Source organism: Grampus griseus (genome assembly GCF_964374135.1).
Source record: "Grampus griseus genome assembly, chromosome: 7".
NCBI classification, from domain to species: Eukaryota; Metazoa; Chordata; class Mammalia; order Artiodactyla; family Delphinidae; genus Grampus; species Grampus griseus.
This window is the reverse complement of record NC_139001.1, coordinates 88,515,702-88,531,452: the sequence shown is the minus strand read 5'-3', so window position 1 is coordinate 88,531,452 and position 15,751 is coordinate 88,515,702. Positions and strand designations below refer to the sequence as shown.

Below are 15,751 nucleotides of genomic sequence, written 5' to 3'. Positions count from 1 at the left end.
CACATTTTTGCAATTATAACAATTAAAACTAATCCCATAAGTGTTTATGACTAGATACTCCTCCATACTGTTGGAAGGTTTTAGAGAAGAATATCTTTCTTTTTTTTTCCGTGAAGAACTCCTCTTTTACTTTTATTACTTTGGTTATATTTCTTTCATTTTCCTTTTTTTTTTGTTTTTCTTTTTTAACATCTTTATTGGAGTATAATTGTTTTACAAAGTTGTGTTAGTTTCTGCTGTATAACAAAGTGAATCAGCTATATGCATACGTATATCCCCATATCCCCTCTCTCTTGTGTCTCCCTCCCACCCTCCCTATCCCACCCCTCTAGGTGGTCACAAAGCACCAAGCTGATCTCCCTGTGCTATACAGCTGCTTCTCATTAGCTATCTATTTTACATTTGGTAGTATATATATGTCAGTGTTATTCTTTCACTTTGTCCCAGCTTACCCTTCCCCCTCCCTGTGTCCTCAAGTCCATTCCCTACCTCTGCATCTTTACTCCTGTCCTGTCCCTAGGTTCATTAGAACCTTTTTTTTTTTTTTATTCCATATATATGTTAGCATACTGTATTTGTTTTTCTCTTTCTGACTTACTTCACTCTGTATGAGAGACTCTAGGTCCATCCACCTCACTACAAATAACTCAATTTCATTTCTTTTTATGGCCGAGTAATATTCCATTGTATATATGTGCCACATCTTCTTTATCCATTCATCTGTCAATGGACACTTAGGTTGCTTCCATGTCCTGGCTATTGTAAATAGTGCTGCAATGAACATTGGGGTGCATTTGCCTTTTTGAATTATGGTTTTTTCAGGGTATATGCCCGGTAGTGGGTTTGCTGGGTCATATGGTAGCTCTATTTTTAGTTTTTTTAAGGAACCTCCATACTGTTCTCCATGGTGGCTGTATCAGTTTACATTCCCACCAACAGTGCAAGGGGGTTCCCTTTTCTCCACACCCTCTCTAGCACTTATTGTTTGTAGATTTTTTGATGATGGCCATTCTGACCGGTGTGAGGTGATATCTCATTGTGGTTTTGATTTGAATTTCTCTAAAGATTAGTGATGTTGACCATCCTTTCACGTGTTTGTTGGCAATCTCTATGTCTTAGAGAAGAGTATCTTTTTTATTGTACTAGTGGCATATTCTGGTCAGAATCATGATTTCTTGCCTTATTTCAATTTAGTTAAATCCAGTATATTTATTGAATGCCTATTAGGCACAAAAATGATTAAGCTGTTTTCTCCCTTTAATGTTCTCACGCTTTGCACACCTGTAGGATGAAAGGAGTAGAGGAGCTAAGGGTAATAGGAAAGGATTAAGGTGACTGCTCACATAATTTAGGGCATGTAGAAAATCCCATGTGACAAAGAAGGATCAATTATATAAGAAAATTAAAAGTGAGAAATTTCTAGTTTCTGGAAAGGTTACTAGATTTAATCAGAGTAAGTCAGAGAGAGAGCACAGAAAATTTTACCAATGAGGACATTTTGGTAGGAGAAATAGTTTCAAGGGAGAATTAAGGCCAAATATTGAAGAAAGACACAGGACAGACAGAATTTTTCAACCACAGAGGTGAGTATTTTTAATCAAGTCTAAAATAAGACAATACCACATGAATTTAAAATAAGTCTTGAAGTGTGGTCCCTAAGACCAGAAATGCCAAGGAAGTGTAAGATCTGCTTACTCTACACTGAAAGAGGGAGAAAAGGAGAAAATGTATCCTCTTTGAGAAAGAGCTTGTCATTTGAGTATCATAAGTCTCAAACAAAAATATGTTAATGATAATGGGAACATTATTTGCATTGGAATGAGATTTCCATATTTTATGACATATATCATGATGGGGAAGAGTCAGGTAAGAGGTATAAAAGAATGAGCTGATGTTACACAGAATGGCCATGGTACCCTGGGGAAAAGAAACAAAAGAGAAAGAAAAAGAAATGTGAGGCTTAGAATTAACTCTGACAAGGATTGAGTGGAGGAAATGAAATCACAAAACCAAGGTAGAGATTACTACTGACCAAAATGTGGAATACATGGGGATAGGTAACACACATGTCCATGTGAACTGAATTCTCTTAAAATAGAAAAGCTCAAAGCAGATGGTTTATCCTTTATTATACACTATTCCCTCTCTTCCCAATATACTGCACAGTGACCATTTGCGGGCCAACATAAATGTGTCCTTGGTGTCTTCCTTTAATTTACTGATCATATTTAGGTAATAGACTCCAAATCTGAAGACATTCCACAGCTTCCCACAGTATCTTTTACTGACGCAATAGCAGTGACTAAAAATTGGGGGACTTGGGTTAAAACACTTAATTTCTAAGATTTCTCTATTTGTGTATAAAATAAATAAAAGGCAAAGAAAAAAACCGAGCTAATTAAAATAAAGGCTGGTACCACTTCCATCATACAATACATAAAATATTAACAACTTAACTTACAAAAGTTATTTTACAGTTTGAATATTATATGATTAAGGTAAAAATATTTCTGGTGGTTAATTCATAACAAGCACTTACCCTGTGGCTGACGACTGGGATGGTATATCTGAAGGTCAAATGGCTGTGCACTAGTTTTCTGAATCACACTGACATTCTGCCCTGTCCACTTATTGGCTTTTGACAATGTGTTGGTCCTCCAGTCCGTCCAATAGACATCACTCCCATATAGAGACACAGCAAAGGGATGAGAAAGGTATTCATGACCTCGGATGATTTCTATCATGCCTGTTCCATCATAGAGGGCTGAATAAATGGCATCTGACCTACAGAAAAGGAAATGCATCAGTAGTATATCAAAACTCATTCAGATAGTCCAGTGATGTGCTTATACTATTTAGATAAATGACAAAAAATTTGTATAAAAAATATTTTATGGGCCTGTATCTGATTTGTAGAAACATTAAAAAAAGCCATCCTAATGAAAACAAACAAAAATCACCACTGATGTCAACGTGTGTATACATGATACGTGCACATGAGAACAATTTTTATTTTGTAAATATTATCCGAGGAAGGTAACAGAAAATAAAGAAAAAAATCATTTTCTAAACCTGGCATCTGTCCAAACTATCCTTTTTTCAAAGTGGTCCACAGTGAGTCCATTAGGCCAAGCCCCTGTTTTCATGTCTTTGTAGATGGTTTTTCTCCCAGCACCACTCATGGAGGCAGATTCAATGCGAGGAAAGTTGGCATCCCAATCTGTCCAGAAAAGAATTCTGAAGAAAAGGAAAGAATACTCGTTTCAGTCATTCAATTCACAAATATTTATTGAGTGCCTATGACATGCTAGGCACTGTAGGTAAACAATCACAAGAGAAACAGATGCATTACCTACCCTCACAGGGCTTATAGTCCAGTGGGGGAGACAGACTAAATAAACACATGAATATAAAATTACAGCAACTGAAATATGTTCAAGAATAATTTTGTTATGAGAGAGAATAGCAGGTGTGTGATCTACTTAGAGAAGGTAATCAGGAAAAGAAAGCACTTTGAGGAGGTAATATTTACACTGAATCTGAGAGATGAGAAGAGCAGTATAAAGGGCAGGACATGAAAAATAAACAGCAGATACAAAAGCCCTAATGGGGGAAACAAGTGGGTGACTGAGGAACAGAAATAAGGCCAATGTATCAGAAACGGGGCAGTGAGGAGAAAAGGGGAAGAAGGTGAAGTTGAAGAGGGTGATCTTGCAGGGTAAGGTAATTATTGGGGATTTTATTCCAAGGGAATAGAAGTACATTTAAGCAGGGGAGAAACATGATATCATATACAAGTGGATTATAGAGAAGCAGGAGAATGGGTACACCAGGTGGCTATTTTAAAGGACCAGGCAAAGACGGTAGTGGTTTGGGATATGGTGATAGCAGTGAAGTGAATGGATTCCAGGAATATTTTGGAGGTAGAACTAAGTGCCAGGACTAAATGATAATTGGATGTAGGGAATGAAGTAGAGAACAGAATCATGGATGACTGTCAGTTTCTTGTTTTGGCATACTCAGAGTAAGGACAGACAGAGGGTGTGCAGGGAATCCATTAGGTGAAATGGGAAAAATGGAAGAGAAACAGATTTTAAGAGCTGGGAATTGAGTGTGCATGGGTGTGGATAGCAAAGTTTAGTTTTGAATTTTTGGATCTTGAGATGTTAAGATGAGATGTTGAGATGTTAAGATGAGATGTTGAGATGTTAAGACATAAAAAAGGAGGTTTCCAGGAACCTGGGTGGTACACCAAGGTGAAGTTCAGTGAAGGTGGCAGAGTTGGAGACATGAATTTGAAAGTATTCTGCATGGAGATGATATTTAGATTCACATGAATGGAACAGATCATATGACAGAGGGTACAGAGGAGAAACAGAAGGATATCATATATTTTGATTTATACAAACATGCAAGTGTTATAATACAATTTATTTTTTTACTAAATACTACTTGTAACTCTACAAATTCATGGTGTATAAACAGTTCCACACGACAGGCATCAAACATTTCATGTTGTGCATTTGATTTCTAAGGCTATTAGGTAATAGATAGTTTATGTTTCATTGACTGTGGCCTAAACTGCTGATGCATGTTTCTATAGTATTATAATATAGTATTATATAGTATATTAGATTATATATTTTATATATATATAAACTATAGTTTCTATAGTATTATAATATAGTTACACAACAATTCCACAATTATTACAACTAGCTAATGTTTGAGTGCTTACTATACGTTAAATACTATTTTCAGAGCTTTATATAGATTATCTCATTTAATCCACCATGAGGCCATGGCTAAAGTTATCCATGTTTTACAGATGAGAAAACAAGCTTAGAGAAGTTATATTACTTGACCAGGTTATATGGCCAGCAAGTGGCAGATGGAATTGGGAAACTGGATAGCTTATCTTCTGTTCTCATGCTTTTAACATCTAACTCTTTAATATCATGTCACTAAATAAAATAACAAAGGGAAAGCATCTGGTACTGGAGTAGGAACATGGTTGGTAATCAATAAATGGTAGTTGCCTTCTCTACCTTGGTAGTAGAACCAACCCAATGGACAGCATGGAGATTTGGGGAGGGAAAATGCAAAGAAATGGAGAGACAGTGACAGTCCAACAAATTTTCCTATTATCAGTTCTGACAACATTTTGGTCAGAAGTGGTAAAGTTACTGGTAAACATAAATTTGTTTTCATTATAATTGTATATAGCCTTGCTATTTTGCAATTCTTCCATTACTATGAATGATCCTTAGGTATATGAATTTGGTGGCTATCTTGGAAGAATGAAACAATCCTCTGGAACAAAATTCAAAATGCAATTCAAACTTTCTTCTCTTTTAAAAAATTTATTATATCCATTTAAGGAAATGTGGAGTGATGTAAACTAAGTGTTCATTATGACCTCAATTTTTGAGAGGTACATAATCTCTTATAGGATATGGGAATTACAAATATGAAATGACTGGAAGACAATACCAAACATTATAGAATTTAGTAAGTATGTGTGCTAAAGGCATGTGTGGTCAAGAAGATATTGACCTTCTTGATGAGTAGGTTCCCATACAACTTAAGTACTAGACCTTCAAAAAATGTCATTAAATAATTGTGTCAGCGTTGAATGGTGGCAATGCGTATGTTTTTGCATCAGACAAGCTTGCAATCAAATTTTCGATCTGTCACTGATTCCAGCATACTTAATCTCAGCCTCCGTTTGCTCATCTGTAAATAAAAACTCTAACAGTACCACTGATCGGAGTATTTGATGAGGTAATGGATGTAAACAATTTAGTACACAGAATGGCTAGCACATAGAAACACTGGTGTTTACACAAGCAACCACACACATATTCAGAGAGAATATTCTTTTAAAGGCAAAATTCAAAGTCTTTCCAAACTCTTAAAGAAATGGAGAGAGAGACAGACACACACACACACAGAGGGAGAGAAAGAATGAGAATTAATACTAATGTCAATGTTTAAATGTTACAACAGCATGTATGTGAAGGTAGATTAGTTTTACAAAGTAAGCATGAGTCAAAGCCATGAGAAAAAAATTCAGAGGAGTAGGTCATAGAATAGGTTTCTCTCACAGAATATCTCTTAAAAAATGAGTTTATATTAAAAAAAAAAGTTTTTGTTTCATTAGCATCTTTAGGAGTTTCCATAGCTCTGGTGGTGGGAGTATATCCACAAAAACAATATCTAAATCATTCATTGTTTAACCACCAAATATTTGAATAAGTTACACAAACTATTGGAGAAGAATAAAGATGAACATTAATATATCAGAGGACAATGTATTGATAATTGTTGAAGCTGGGTGATAGATACGAGGGAATTCATTTTACAACTCCTTTTATTTTATGTATTTAAAATTTTCTAAAATAAAAGTTTAAAAGTGTAACTAACCCAAAATTAAGTAAATAGATAATTTTTTAAAATGTACCAGAGAACATTTATAAAATCTTATTGTTGGGAATCTTTTTCTGAAAAGACTAAAGTTTAAGAATAGGATTGTTTTGTATGAGAAAGTGCTAATTATCTGGAAATATCAGTACTATATATGCTTATAAGTTATCATATGTAATCTGTTGCTAATTAAATAAAACAAAGGTTAATTAATATAAAGCTGGTAGGCTATTTGGTTAAGTAGTTGAATGCCTTTCTTGAAAACGATGAATATGAAATGAATTATGTGTCTCACTTCAAATTTAATTTTGGATGCACACAACTTTTCACTGACACCAGGTTGTTACTTATCAGCTTCCCTTTAAACGTAACATTAAAAAATTAAGATTATTTGAAGAAACAAGACCAACCTAGCATCGATTAAATTTATGATGATATCTTGACAAACAAGGTAAAGTAGAGAGATTTGCAAGTTTGAAAAAGATTAGGAAAAATAATCCCTGAAAACAAAATCCCTGAATTTGAGAGTCATAGGTAGTCTGAGTATCTGTGGATAAGATCCCACTAGATCTAGAGAACACTGTACTCCACACTCTGGATTGATGACCCAAAGACTTCTGAAACACTGTCTTTTGCCTGTATAACAAATAGAGAATTGGTGTCTCTCTTTTAACTTTCTACCTTCTTCTGCCTTGTGTGGTTGCAGCAATTCCCAACATGCATATAAGTAACCCTGCAATCCTGCATTCTCTATATGTAGGTTTACCAGAAATAGACACTGCAGACTTTCAAATGCATGTTTCTAGTGGACAAAAATGTATGGCTTGGGACACTCTGAGGAATTATAAAATAAGTGGTCCCTTCATTTCTTCACTAAACATAGCAGTATTAAGCTGTTTCTTCTGCAGTGGTCACTAGAGTCCTATCTTTTGTTAATTTAGGTGGGAAATTTCCAACACTTTTTATAAAATACATGTTCTAGAATTAGTTTCCTTAAAAAGATTCTTAACCTTGACAACAGTCAGTTAACAATCAATTTTAAAAGTTAATTTCAAGGATCATTGTTTCATAAAATTCTAAGCACTCTTTTGTACACTTTACAATGTGGTCTTTTAAAAGAATCATTTTTCCCTTATTACTTTCTTTTTATGGTTAAAATGTATTAGCATTTCAATGACTGCCTTATTTCTTCAAGTATACAAAGAGTGAACATCCCTTCTTACAGGACGTATGGAAATGTTCAACCATGATTGCTTTTAAAAAAGAGACTACAGTCTACTGATTCTATAGTTCCTGCATTCACAGATTAGTCTGTATCAGGATTAAATTGGGTAAACGGACCATGAACAACTTGTACCATTATGGGCATGAAAGAGCTATTATAATCTATCAGGTCAAGGTGCAGAAGGTGAAAATAAAGGATCTTGGCAAAAAAAAAGAGGTTATCTATAATCTTTAGGCCTTCTGAAACCAACAATGTTATTAGTTTCATTTAGAAACGCTCCCAGATAAAATTAAAATTTTATTTAGATGTCTCACTAATCTTCACAATTACTATATCTGCTTTCACCAGCTGCAATGGTTATAGCAGAGTCCATTTATTATGACAAATGAAAACTAATACCAGCAAAGAAGCAAGAAGACACCATGCAGTTACAGGAGCATAAAGGCAATGAAAGTTCAAGAACTGAAGTGAGTACCCTGTAGATTCTGAACTCCCTGGTGCTTGTTACTCCCTAATAATAGGCTTGATGTTTAGAGGAGATTCAAGTACTATTTCAGGTCACCTCAGCAATAAGTGTATTCCTTTAAAATGGAAAGAAAGAAAAATAGCTCCTCCCTAAGAGTCCCAATTTAGCATCTTGGAATAACTTGTCACTTGGGACACTGGGTCAAAACCCAGAATACTGTAGGAATGTGACATGATAGCAAACATGTCTTATAATGTAAAATGAAGGTCTGTGGACTCTATGTTGAGGAAGCAAAGTATTGATTAAAACATTTCTTTTTTGAGATTTGTTAAAAAAGGTCACAAAGACCTTGACTGCTTCAGAAGATCATGTAATGTAAACGTGTTTTATCGGTTTAATGTTATAGCCTGCTTTTTTTTCTCAGCTGTGCTGAGGGAACAAAGTGGCTGGTTGCAAACTTTTTCTTTCATTCTTTATTGTCAAAGAAGATGATAGTATTACCCATTAGCGTACTTTACTGTACACTTCACTCTTTAAGTTGTATCCTTGAGTTCTGGTAAGTTTCATGTAAAATAAAGGTCTATTCATATGCATTAATTTACTGAACAAGCACTTACTGAGCACAATTATATATATCAAGGGCAGTGAAGGATTTCATAGACATGGAAGCAACTCTGCCATCAGAAAGCTTATGATCTAGTAGGAAAGGTAATAGCATTTACACAAACTACATTTCTCGAAAAATCATCCAGTGGGTTTATCCTAAAATAAAAATTTTCAAAAAAAGTTTAAATGTCTTTGGAGTTTAAATGTCTTACCTATTTCATCAATAATGTGAGAAATAGGGGAATACTTATTTTTACTAGTCTCTCAGCCTACTTTATGAAAGGTCCAATGTTTAAAAATGTCTATGAACTTTTCACTAAAATATCCAATAAACCTGAAAATAAATTTTAATATTTGCACTACATTTTAAAAATTTAATTGCTACATTTTAAATGTACAACTGGGCTCTAAAGGTATTTACATGAACCTCATATTTAACCATATCAATCCTTTATAAAATAATTTTTAATAATAAAAATTCTATCATATCATATGATACCACCCAAACCTGTCAAACTTTTAATTTATTCCTAGAGTTAGTGAATTGGTACTGCCATTTGAACTTTGGTCATTTACACCAGAAACAATTTTACAAGTGCTATTTCTTCACCCATTAAATAAAATTATTACCACTGTAATTATCTTAATTAGCCTCACAATTTCGTAGTAGCAATGGAGGACATCAACTTTCTCAGAAGCATTATCAAGTTTTCCTTCCTCAGAGGTTAGCTTACTATACTAACTTTCAACTCTTAGAGAATATTTTACTTCTGGAAATCCCCTTGTACCACTGAAATAGTGCCTGATATTTTCATTTAAATAGCATTTGTGGGTCGTGTATCTTTTGCATTTCTGTTTTCTTTTTCTCTTCTCAGGTTGGCTATTCCCCAAACAAGCTGAGATAAATAAGTTTATTCTAAGCATTATCAGTTCCAAGCTATAGGAAAAGAAGCTTCAGTTCCCAGATCTACTGCTTTGCTTGATCAGACTATTTTCAAGATTTTTATACACCTGTTTTATTTATTTGTTTTTTTCTCTCTGTGTGCCATTTGTTATTTTGGGAAGCAGTTCTACCATGTTGGTATACTTGCTAAAATTACAACTTTCTCCAAAATACCACTTTCCCTTATACAGAAAGTTTCTCATGCAGATACGGTGCTGGTACAACGTAGATAGGTCTAATAGGTGAAAAGTTCACAACAGTAGCTGTTACACTGAGGGTAAAAACCTCCGTTGATGATGGACCTCTGTGGGAAGTAAAGGGTCAAGACTGGCAATCTACTCGTAACTTCAGGGAGAGTCTGTTTGAAAAAGGGAATTTTTCATTAGACACAGATGACCTCTTCCTAGTGAACTGTTATTACAGGAGGTAATGAGTGAAATGGGCAAAGCGTAAACCATGTAAACTGGAGGACATACCTCCAGGCTAGAAGATACAACTGCCTTACTTCACTCTGTATGACAGTCTCTAGGTCCATCCACCTCACTATAAATAACTCAATTTCATTTCTTTTTATGGCTGAGTAACATCCTATTGTATATATGTGCCACATCTTCTTTTCCATTCATCTGTCGATGGACACTTAGGTTGCTTCCATGACCTGGCTATTGTAAATAGTGCTGCTATGAACATTGGGGTGCATGTGTCTTTTGAATTATGGTTTTCTCAGGGTATATGCCCAGTAGTGGGATTGCTGGGTCATATGGTAATTCTATTTTTAGTTTTTTAAGGAACCTCCATACTGTTCTCCATAGTGGCATGGACTTATATACACTACCAAATGTAAAATAGATAGCTAGTGGGAAGCAGCCACATAGCACAGGGAGATCAGCTCCATGCTTTGTGACCACCTAGAGGGGTGGGATAGGGAGGGTGGGAGGGAGATGCAAGAGGGTGGGGATATGGGTATGTATGTATATGTATAGCTGATTCACTTTGTTATAAAGCAGAAACTAACACACCATTGTAAAGCAATTATACTCCAATAAAGATGTTAAAAAAAAAAAAAGATACAATTGCTGCTCTGTTGATTGTGGCCAGATCTCCCTACTTTTTTGAAAGAAGCCAGAAATCCAGAGTTGTATACAAAATCTTTCAATATTTTAACTCTTGGCAACTAATTCAAATAAATGTCAACCTCTGTGGAAGGTAAAACAAACACAGCAATGAGAGTTGCCAGTTTGGAGCCTTGGTCTAGACAAGCTGCCTTGTCCCTTTAATTTCTGTATCTGAATTGAGGAAAAGGAAAACAAACAGACTTCCCAATCTATCGATTTCTGGGTCTTGGGCATAAACCAGGGCACAAAGCAGACAGTGTGGGCCAGGAAGCTGACTTAAACACAAGGCTCCCTTTTCTCTCTTCTTCATCTCATTAAAGTCCCTCCTGGCTGACTCCCCCCTCGCCGTGGTCCTCCCTAGACTTTGTATTACTTAAAGGTACAGAGCCAAAAAACAATTTCCTTTCTACCATCCTTTAGACTTGACAATGATTTTGGATTAATGAAATAATTACCAAAGAAATAAACAATTAACAGCAAGAGCAAAGCATTCTCATGTAGATGAGTTATATATTATCTTCCACATTTTCCCAGCTCCTCAAAACAACCTAATTATAAAGAAATTATTATCCCTGATTTACAAAAGAGAAAACTGAAATCTAAGGGAAGACAATACACTTGAGTAGATTCCCCAGAGGATAAATGACTGAGCAGTGCTGGAACCCTTGTTTTCTAGCTCCAAATCCACTGTCTCTCTTCTGCTCTTTCACAAAGGAACACAGGGAAACAGTGGGGGCAATAACCTGAATTATACATTTGACCTTGTTTTCCAGAATTATGTGTCTTGTCCTTCAAATATCCCAGTAGTTAGCATCTCAATACTGGACTCTTTCAAGCTTATTCTAATATTCTTTCAAACTAACTCCAAGTATATACAAATATCAATATAGATATAGGGTGAGGTGGTTAACATCAGTGACTGTTTGGACCAAAAACTGTGGTTTGCAACCCTTAGAAACAATTACAGCATCTCTTTGTCAGGTCAAAAAGAAATTCATTAAATTACTGCTTAAAATAGAGTTACAATAGCTTCCAAAAGGGCCGAATGCCCACATTTAGAAAAAAAAGTTATATCCTCTAAAAGTACCTATATAAGCAATCCTATAACAAAATTCATGGTAACAAACTAAAACTGGTTGAGATATATCTATATTTATAGCTATATATATATAGATATATGTACACACACACACAATTATGTATATAATTGTATATGTACATATAAACACACACATGTATAGACAACTATGCACAAGTATATATACACACATATTTACATGCACAAAATAAGCACTATGACTCATAATTTATGAGATAATAGAATTCAGTATTAATTTGAAAGATTATTTTTTATGCCAAAGTGAATCTGTGAAAGGCAAACTTCTTTACCCATATCTTGGGTCCAAAGCGATGGCCCTGGGGTGTTCCATAGCTCCTGCTATGAGTGTAGTTCTTAAGGAACCATCTAGTTTGGCCACTTCGATTTGGTCCAGATTGCTGTCTATCCAGTATATGTTGCCTGCTATCCAGTCAACTGTTAGTCCTTCTGGGGTAGCCAGGCCATGCTCCACAACGACTTCAATGGCACTGACACCTACAAGAAAAGAGAAGCCAACACTTGCACCCATTCAAGGAACATGTTAAGCACAAAGGAAAAGGCCTACTTATTAGCAATATGAAGTACTTAACATTATATTAACCTTGAGAGATATAGTGCAAAAGTGTTACCTGGCACAGAGGAAACTAAGAAGGCCCCAAATTTAGAATCACTGATCTTTCCCAGCAGAGATTTTTAATCTCTTAAATCGTTTCAGTGACAGTATGACAGAATTTTAAAACAACTCTGAGGCTAATAACAATGTTTAGGTTGCAAAAAAGTTATTTCGTGCTTCTGACTTTTTAGTCAGAGCAAGGGATTTTGGAAATAATAATGATGTGCTGGTTAAAATTGGTGCAATTTAATTCAAACGTTGATCTTCAGGGGTAGAATAAAAAGAAAAAGTCCACCTGGGGTAACATGCATCATAGCTAGTCAGCACCCACTCTTTTTTGAAGCATGCCTGATAAGATCACTCTTGCTGCATTTAACCTTAACAAAAGCCCCAAATCACCCACCTCCACACCATAAGCCAAGTTTTATGGCTTGCATGTTATATCCTGCAAGCCATAAGACTTGCAGGATATAACATGTTTGCAAATAAGAGAAGAAGGCAGTAGTGTGGTCTAAATAAAAATAAGCAATTTGGTAATACCCAGCACTAACCTTATTTATCCATTCCTTAATTTATTTTGGAATTAAATATATATATATATATATTTAAAAAACAATCCTTTTTCTAATAGGATAGCTCTTTGTAATTTATGACATTGCCAGTGCTTTTGTTAGACTTTTTAATAGTGTGGTTTTTTGAACAGTTAACCATCTAAAGTGATGGATCTAAATCCATCATCTGAAGTCAGTACCTTGCAATATGACACAGTACCTTGCAATATCACAGATCATAATTATACAGTGTGTTCAAATACTATATTTTTCCAAAATTGTATAGGTGATTTAAGGAGGAATTTAGATGGTGATAGAAATACCTGGCCTTTGGAATGCTACACAGATCTAAAATTTTCAAGAGAATTATTACGTATATTTATCTCAAGGCCTTGCTGCTAAAGAACGGCCTAGATTGGAGAAAAGAGATGTCAAATCATGGGAAAAAAATATTCAGCTCATATTTGTAATCTCTGTAATAATTCATTATTACTTTGAATTATGCTGAAAACCAAATAAAACACAAGCTATGTTAACTGACAAAAATATGACTACTGGTATGTAGGAGACAGTGCTTTTTTTTTCTTGTAAATAAATTTCTTCACCGAATATGCATGAAAAAGTTCACAACTTGAAAATGGTGTGAACGGTACAGGCCTTCACCACTTCCCTCCCCTATCTTCACACATACACTTCACATCCCTGGTTTTACACATATGAGGGAGCAGATGAAGAACCAAAGGCCAAAGATTAATCAAAATTCCTTCTGATTACAGCATACTTTTCTGGAATTTTCAGCTAGAAATCAATCTGAACGTTAAGTCAACATTGTAATGGATGTACCTCCACTTTCAGAAAGCTTGCCCCGGTATATTCTGTCTTCTACAACATCTGTCCAATAAAGTAAACTTTGATTGAAGTGAAAATCAAGTGCTATTGTGTTTCTCAATCCAGGAACAAGTAAACTATAGTCTCTTTTATGAAGATCAATCCTTCTGATCTCATGGCGAATTGAAAAGATGATGAATGCTTCAAAAGGATCTGAAAATAAATTTATTTTAATAGGCTTATGAAAATATTTATAGGCTTAGTAAGTGGAATAAAGTGCTTGAGGTCAAAATCCATTTATTTAAAAGTATAATTTATTATGTAAATTTCTCTCACGAAAGGAACAATTTCTTTTAATCCAAAATGTAAAAGAAACTTGAAAAACTTAGGTTTACTTGTATTTATTAAAATAACATATAAATGTGTCTTTATTCTTTGAATTTTTATACACCTGATTCTGATTTTAAAATACAAGAATTGTTGCAATTCCAAGACAAAATGTAAGACTTTCTGTTTTAAAGTAGTTTCAGCTGACAATCTAAACTTCAGAAACATCACTATAGGAATTGCTAAGAGGTGAATAAAACTAACGCTGCCACTCTTAGCCCATCACATGACTCTAGATCCATAAAGGAGAGAGATTCAACAAAAAACAATTATTGGGCTGATAATTAGTGAATACTCTCCATGAGGGAAGATGGTGGCTCTCTCTACAACCCAAGAAGATCATGTCTACAACTCTTCCCCCACTAGTTTTTAATCCTGGACCAGGCCTGAGTAGGGAGAAACAGAAAAAGCTTTGAAAACAAATATGAGATTAAAGTTTTATATTTTTGTACCTAAAAGAAAGAATTTTTAATACCCCAAAGTTAAAAAAATTATGTTATCATTTTGAAATGTATTAAGTCCTATACCAATTACCACTGGACATACTAATATGGGTTAGACATGAATTCACTTGATGAATATACATTTTGAGGGAGGGATCCAGGTTCACAAAGATTTCTCCTGTTTCCATGTTAGTGCCACCCTTTTGTGCTTTTCTTTAGGGAAATTGATTTTCCTATCCCAAGTCTATACATGTCTGTGAATGTGAGCTGTTATAATTATCCCAGGCCAAAGTGGTTGACTCAAGAGGTGGATGTGAGATCTAAGTCAGGAAGACGGGTTTGTAAAATTCCAGAGAAGTTTTCAAGCTGAGGGGAAAGAGTCTCTTTTCTTCTATGGTCACAGATTTCTCAGCCTAGTGTTGTCAGTTCATGTCCTTGTAGTTTGTGTAAGTCTACTTGTGGTATTGTAGGAGAAGAGAAAAAAAAGCCTCAGAAACAGAAGCAGTGATGACCAGGGGAGAGACCATGATGTCCTAAGGACATTCAAATCTGTAGTTCCAATTATCCCTAAGACTAGCTCCTTCCTTCAAATACCCTATACACTTCTCATACTTTCAGTATATGAGCCAATGCACTTAACTCTATTCAACTTCATTTGAACTGGGATTTTGTCAATTGCAACCAGGTTTACTGTTCTTATTAATCTTATTTCCTCAGAGAGGTCTTTCCTGATCAGTTATCTAATAAAAGCACACCTCCATTATTCTATACCATCATAGCCTATTTATTTTTTTTTTGAGATACACTTTAAAATCAATATTTCCGTGTTTGCCATTGATCTTCCTCACTGGATTATAAACTCTCTTAAACAGGGATCTCATCTGTCTTGCTCATTATACTGTCCCTAACACCTAGCACCAGGGAATACACAGTACATACCAGGTCTTAGATTAGAAGGTGCTGGCTGCCTTGGTGGAGGGAAGTCACCTGCCATTTTTTTTCACTGGAGGTGAATCTACTTTAGGGAGCTCTGCCCAGCACATTAAATA

The 15,751-nt window shown here is 35.1% G+C and overlaps 1 protein-coding gene across 1 annotated transcript in view; it reads right to left on the bottom strand.

Annotated features, from left to right (window-relative positions):
- Positions 1–15,751, bottom strand: part of LRP1B (LDL receptor related protein 1B) — a gene marked incomplete at its 3' end in the record, with an annotated part of 1,802,496 nt that overhangs the window by 615,791 nt on the left and 1,170,954 nt on the right. Inside the window, exons 24-27 of the mRNA XM_082657914.1 lie at positions 13,888–14,085; positions 12,171–12,375; positions 3,073–3,237; positions 2,540–2,784 (exon numbers count right to left, since the gene is read on the bottom strand). Of these exons, the coding sequence (XP_082514040.1) occupies positions 2,540–2,784; positions 3,073–3,237; positions 12,171–12,375; positions 13,888–14,085 (813 nt within the window). The remainder of the gene's footprint in view (positions 1–2,539; positions 2,785–3,072; positions 3,238–12,170; positions 12,376–13,887; positions 14,086–15,751) is intronic.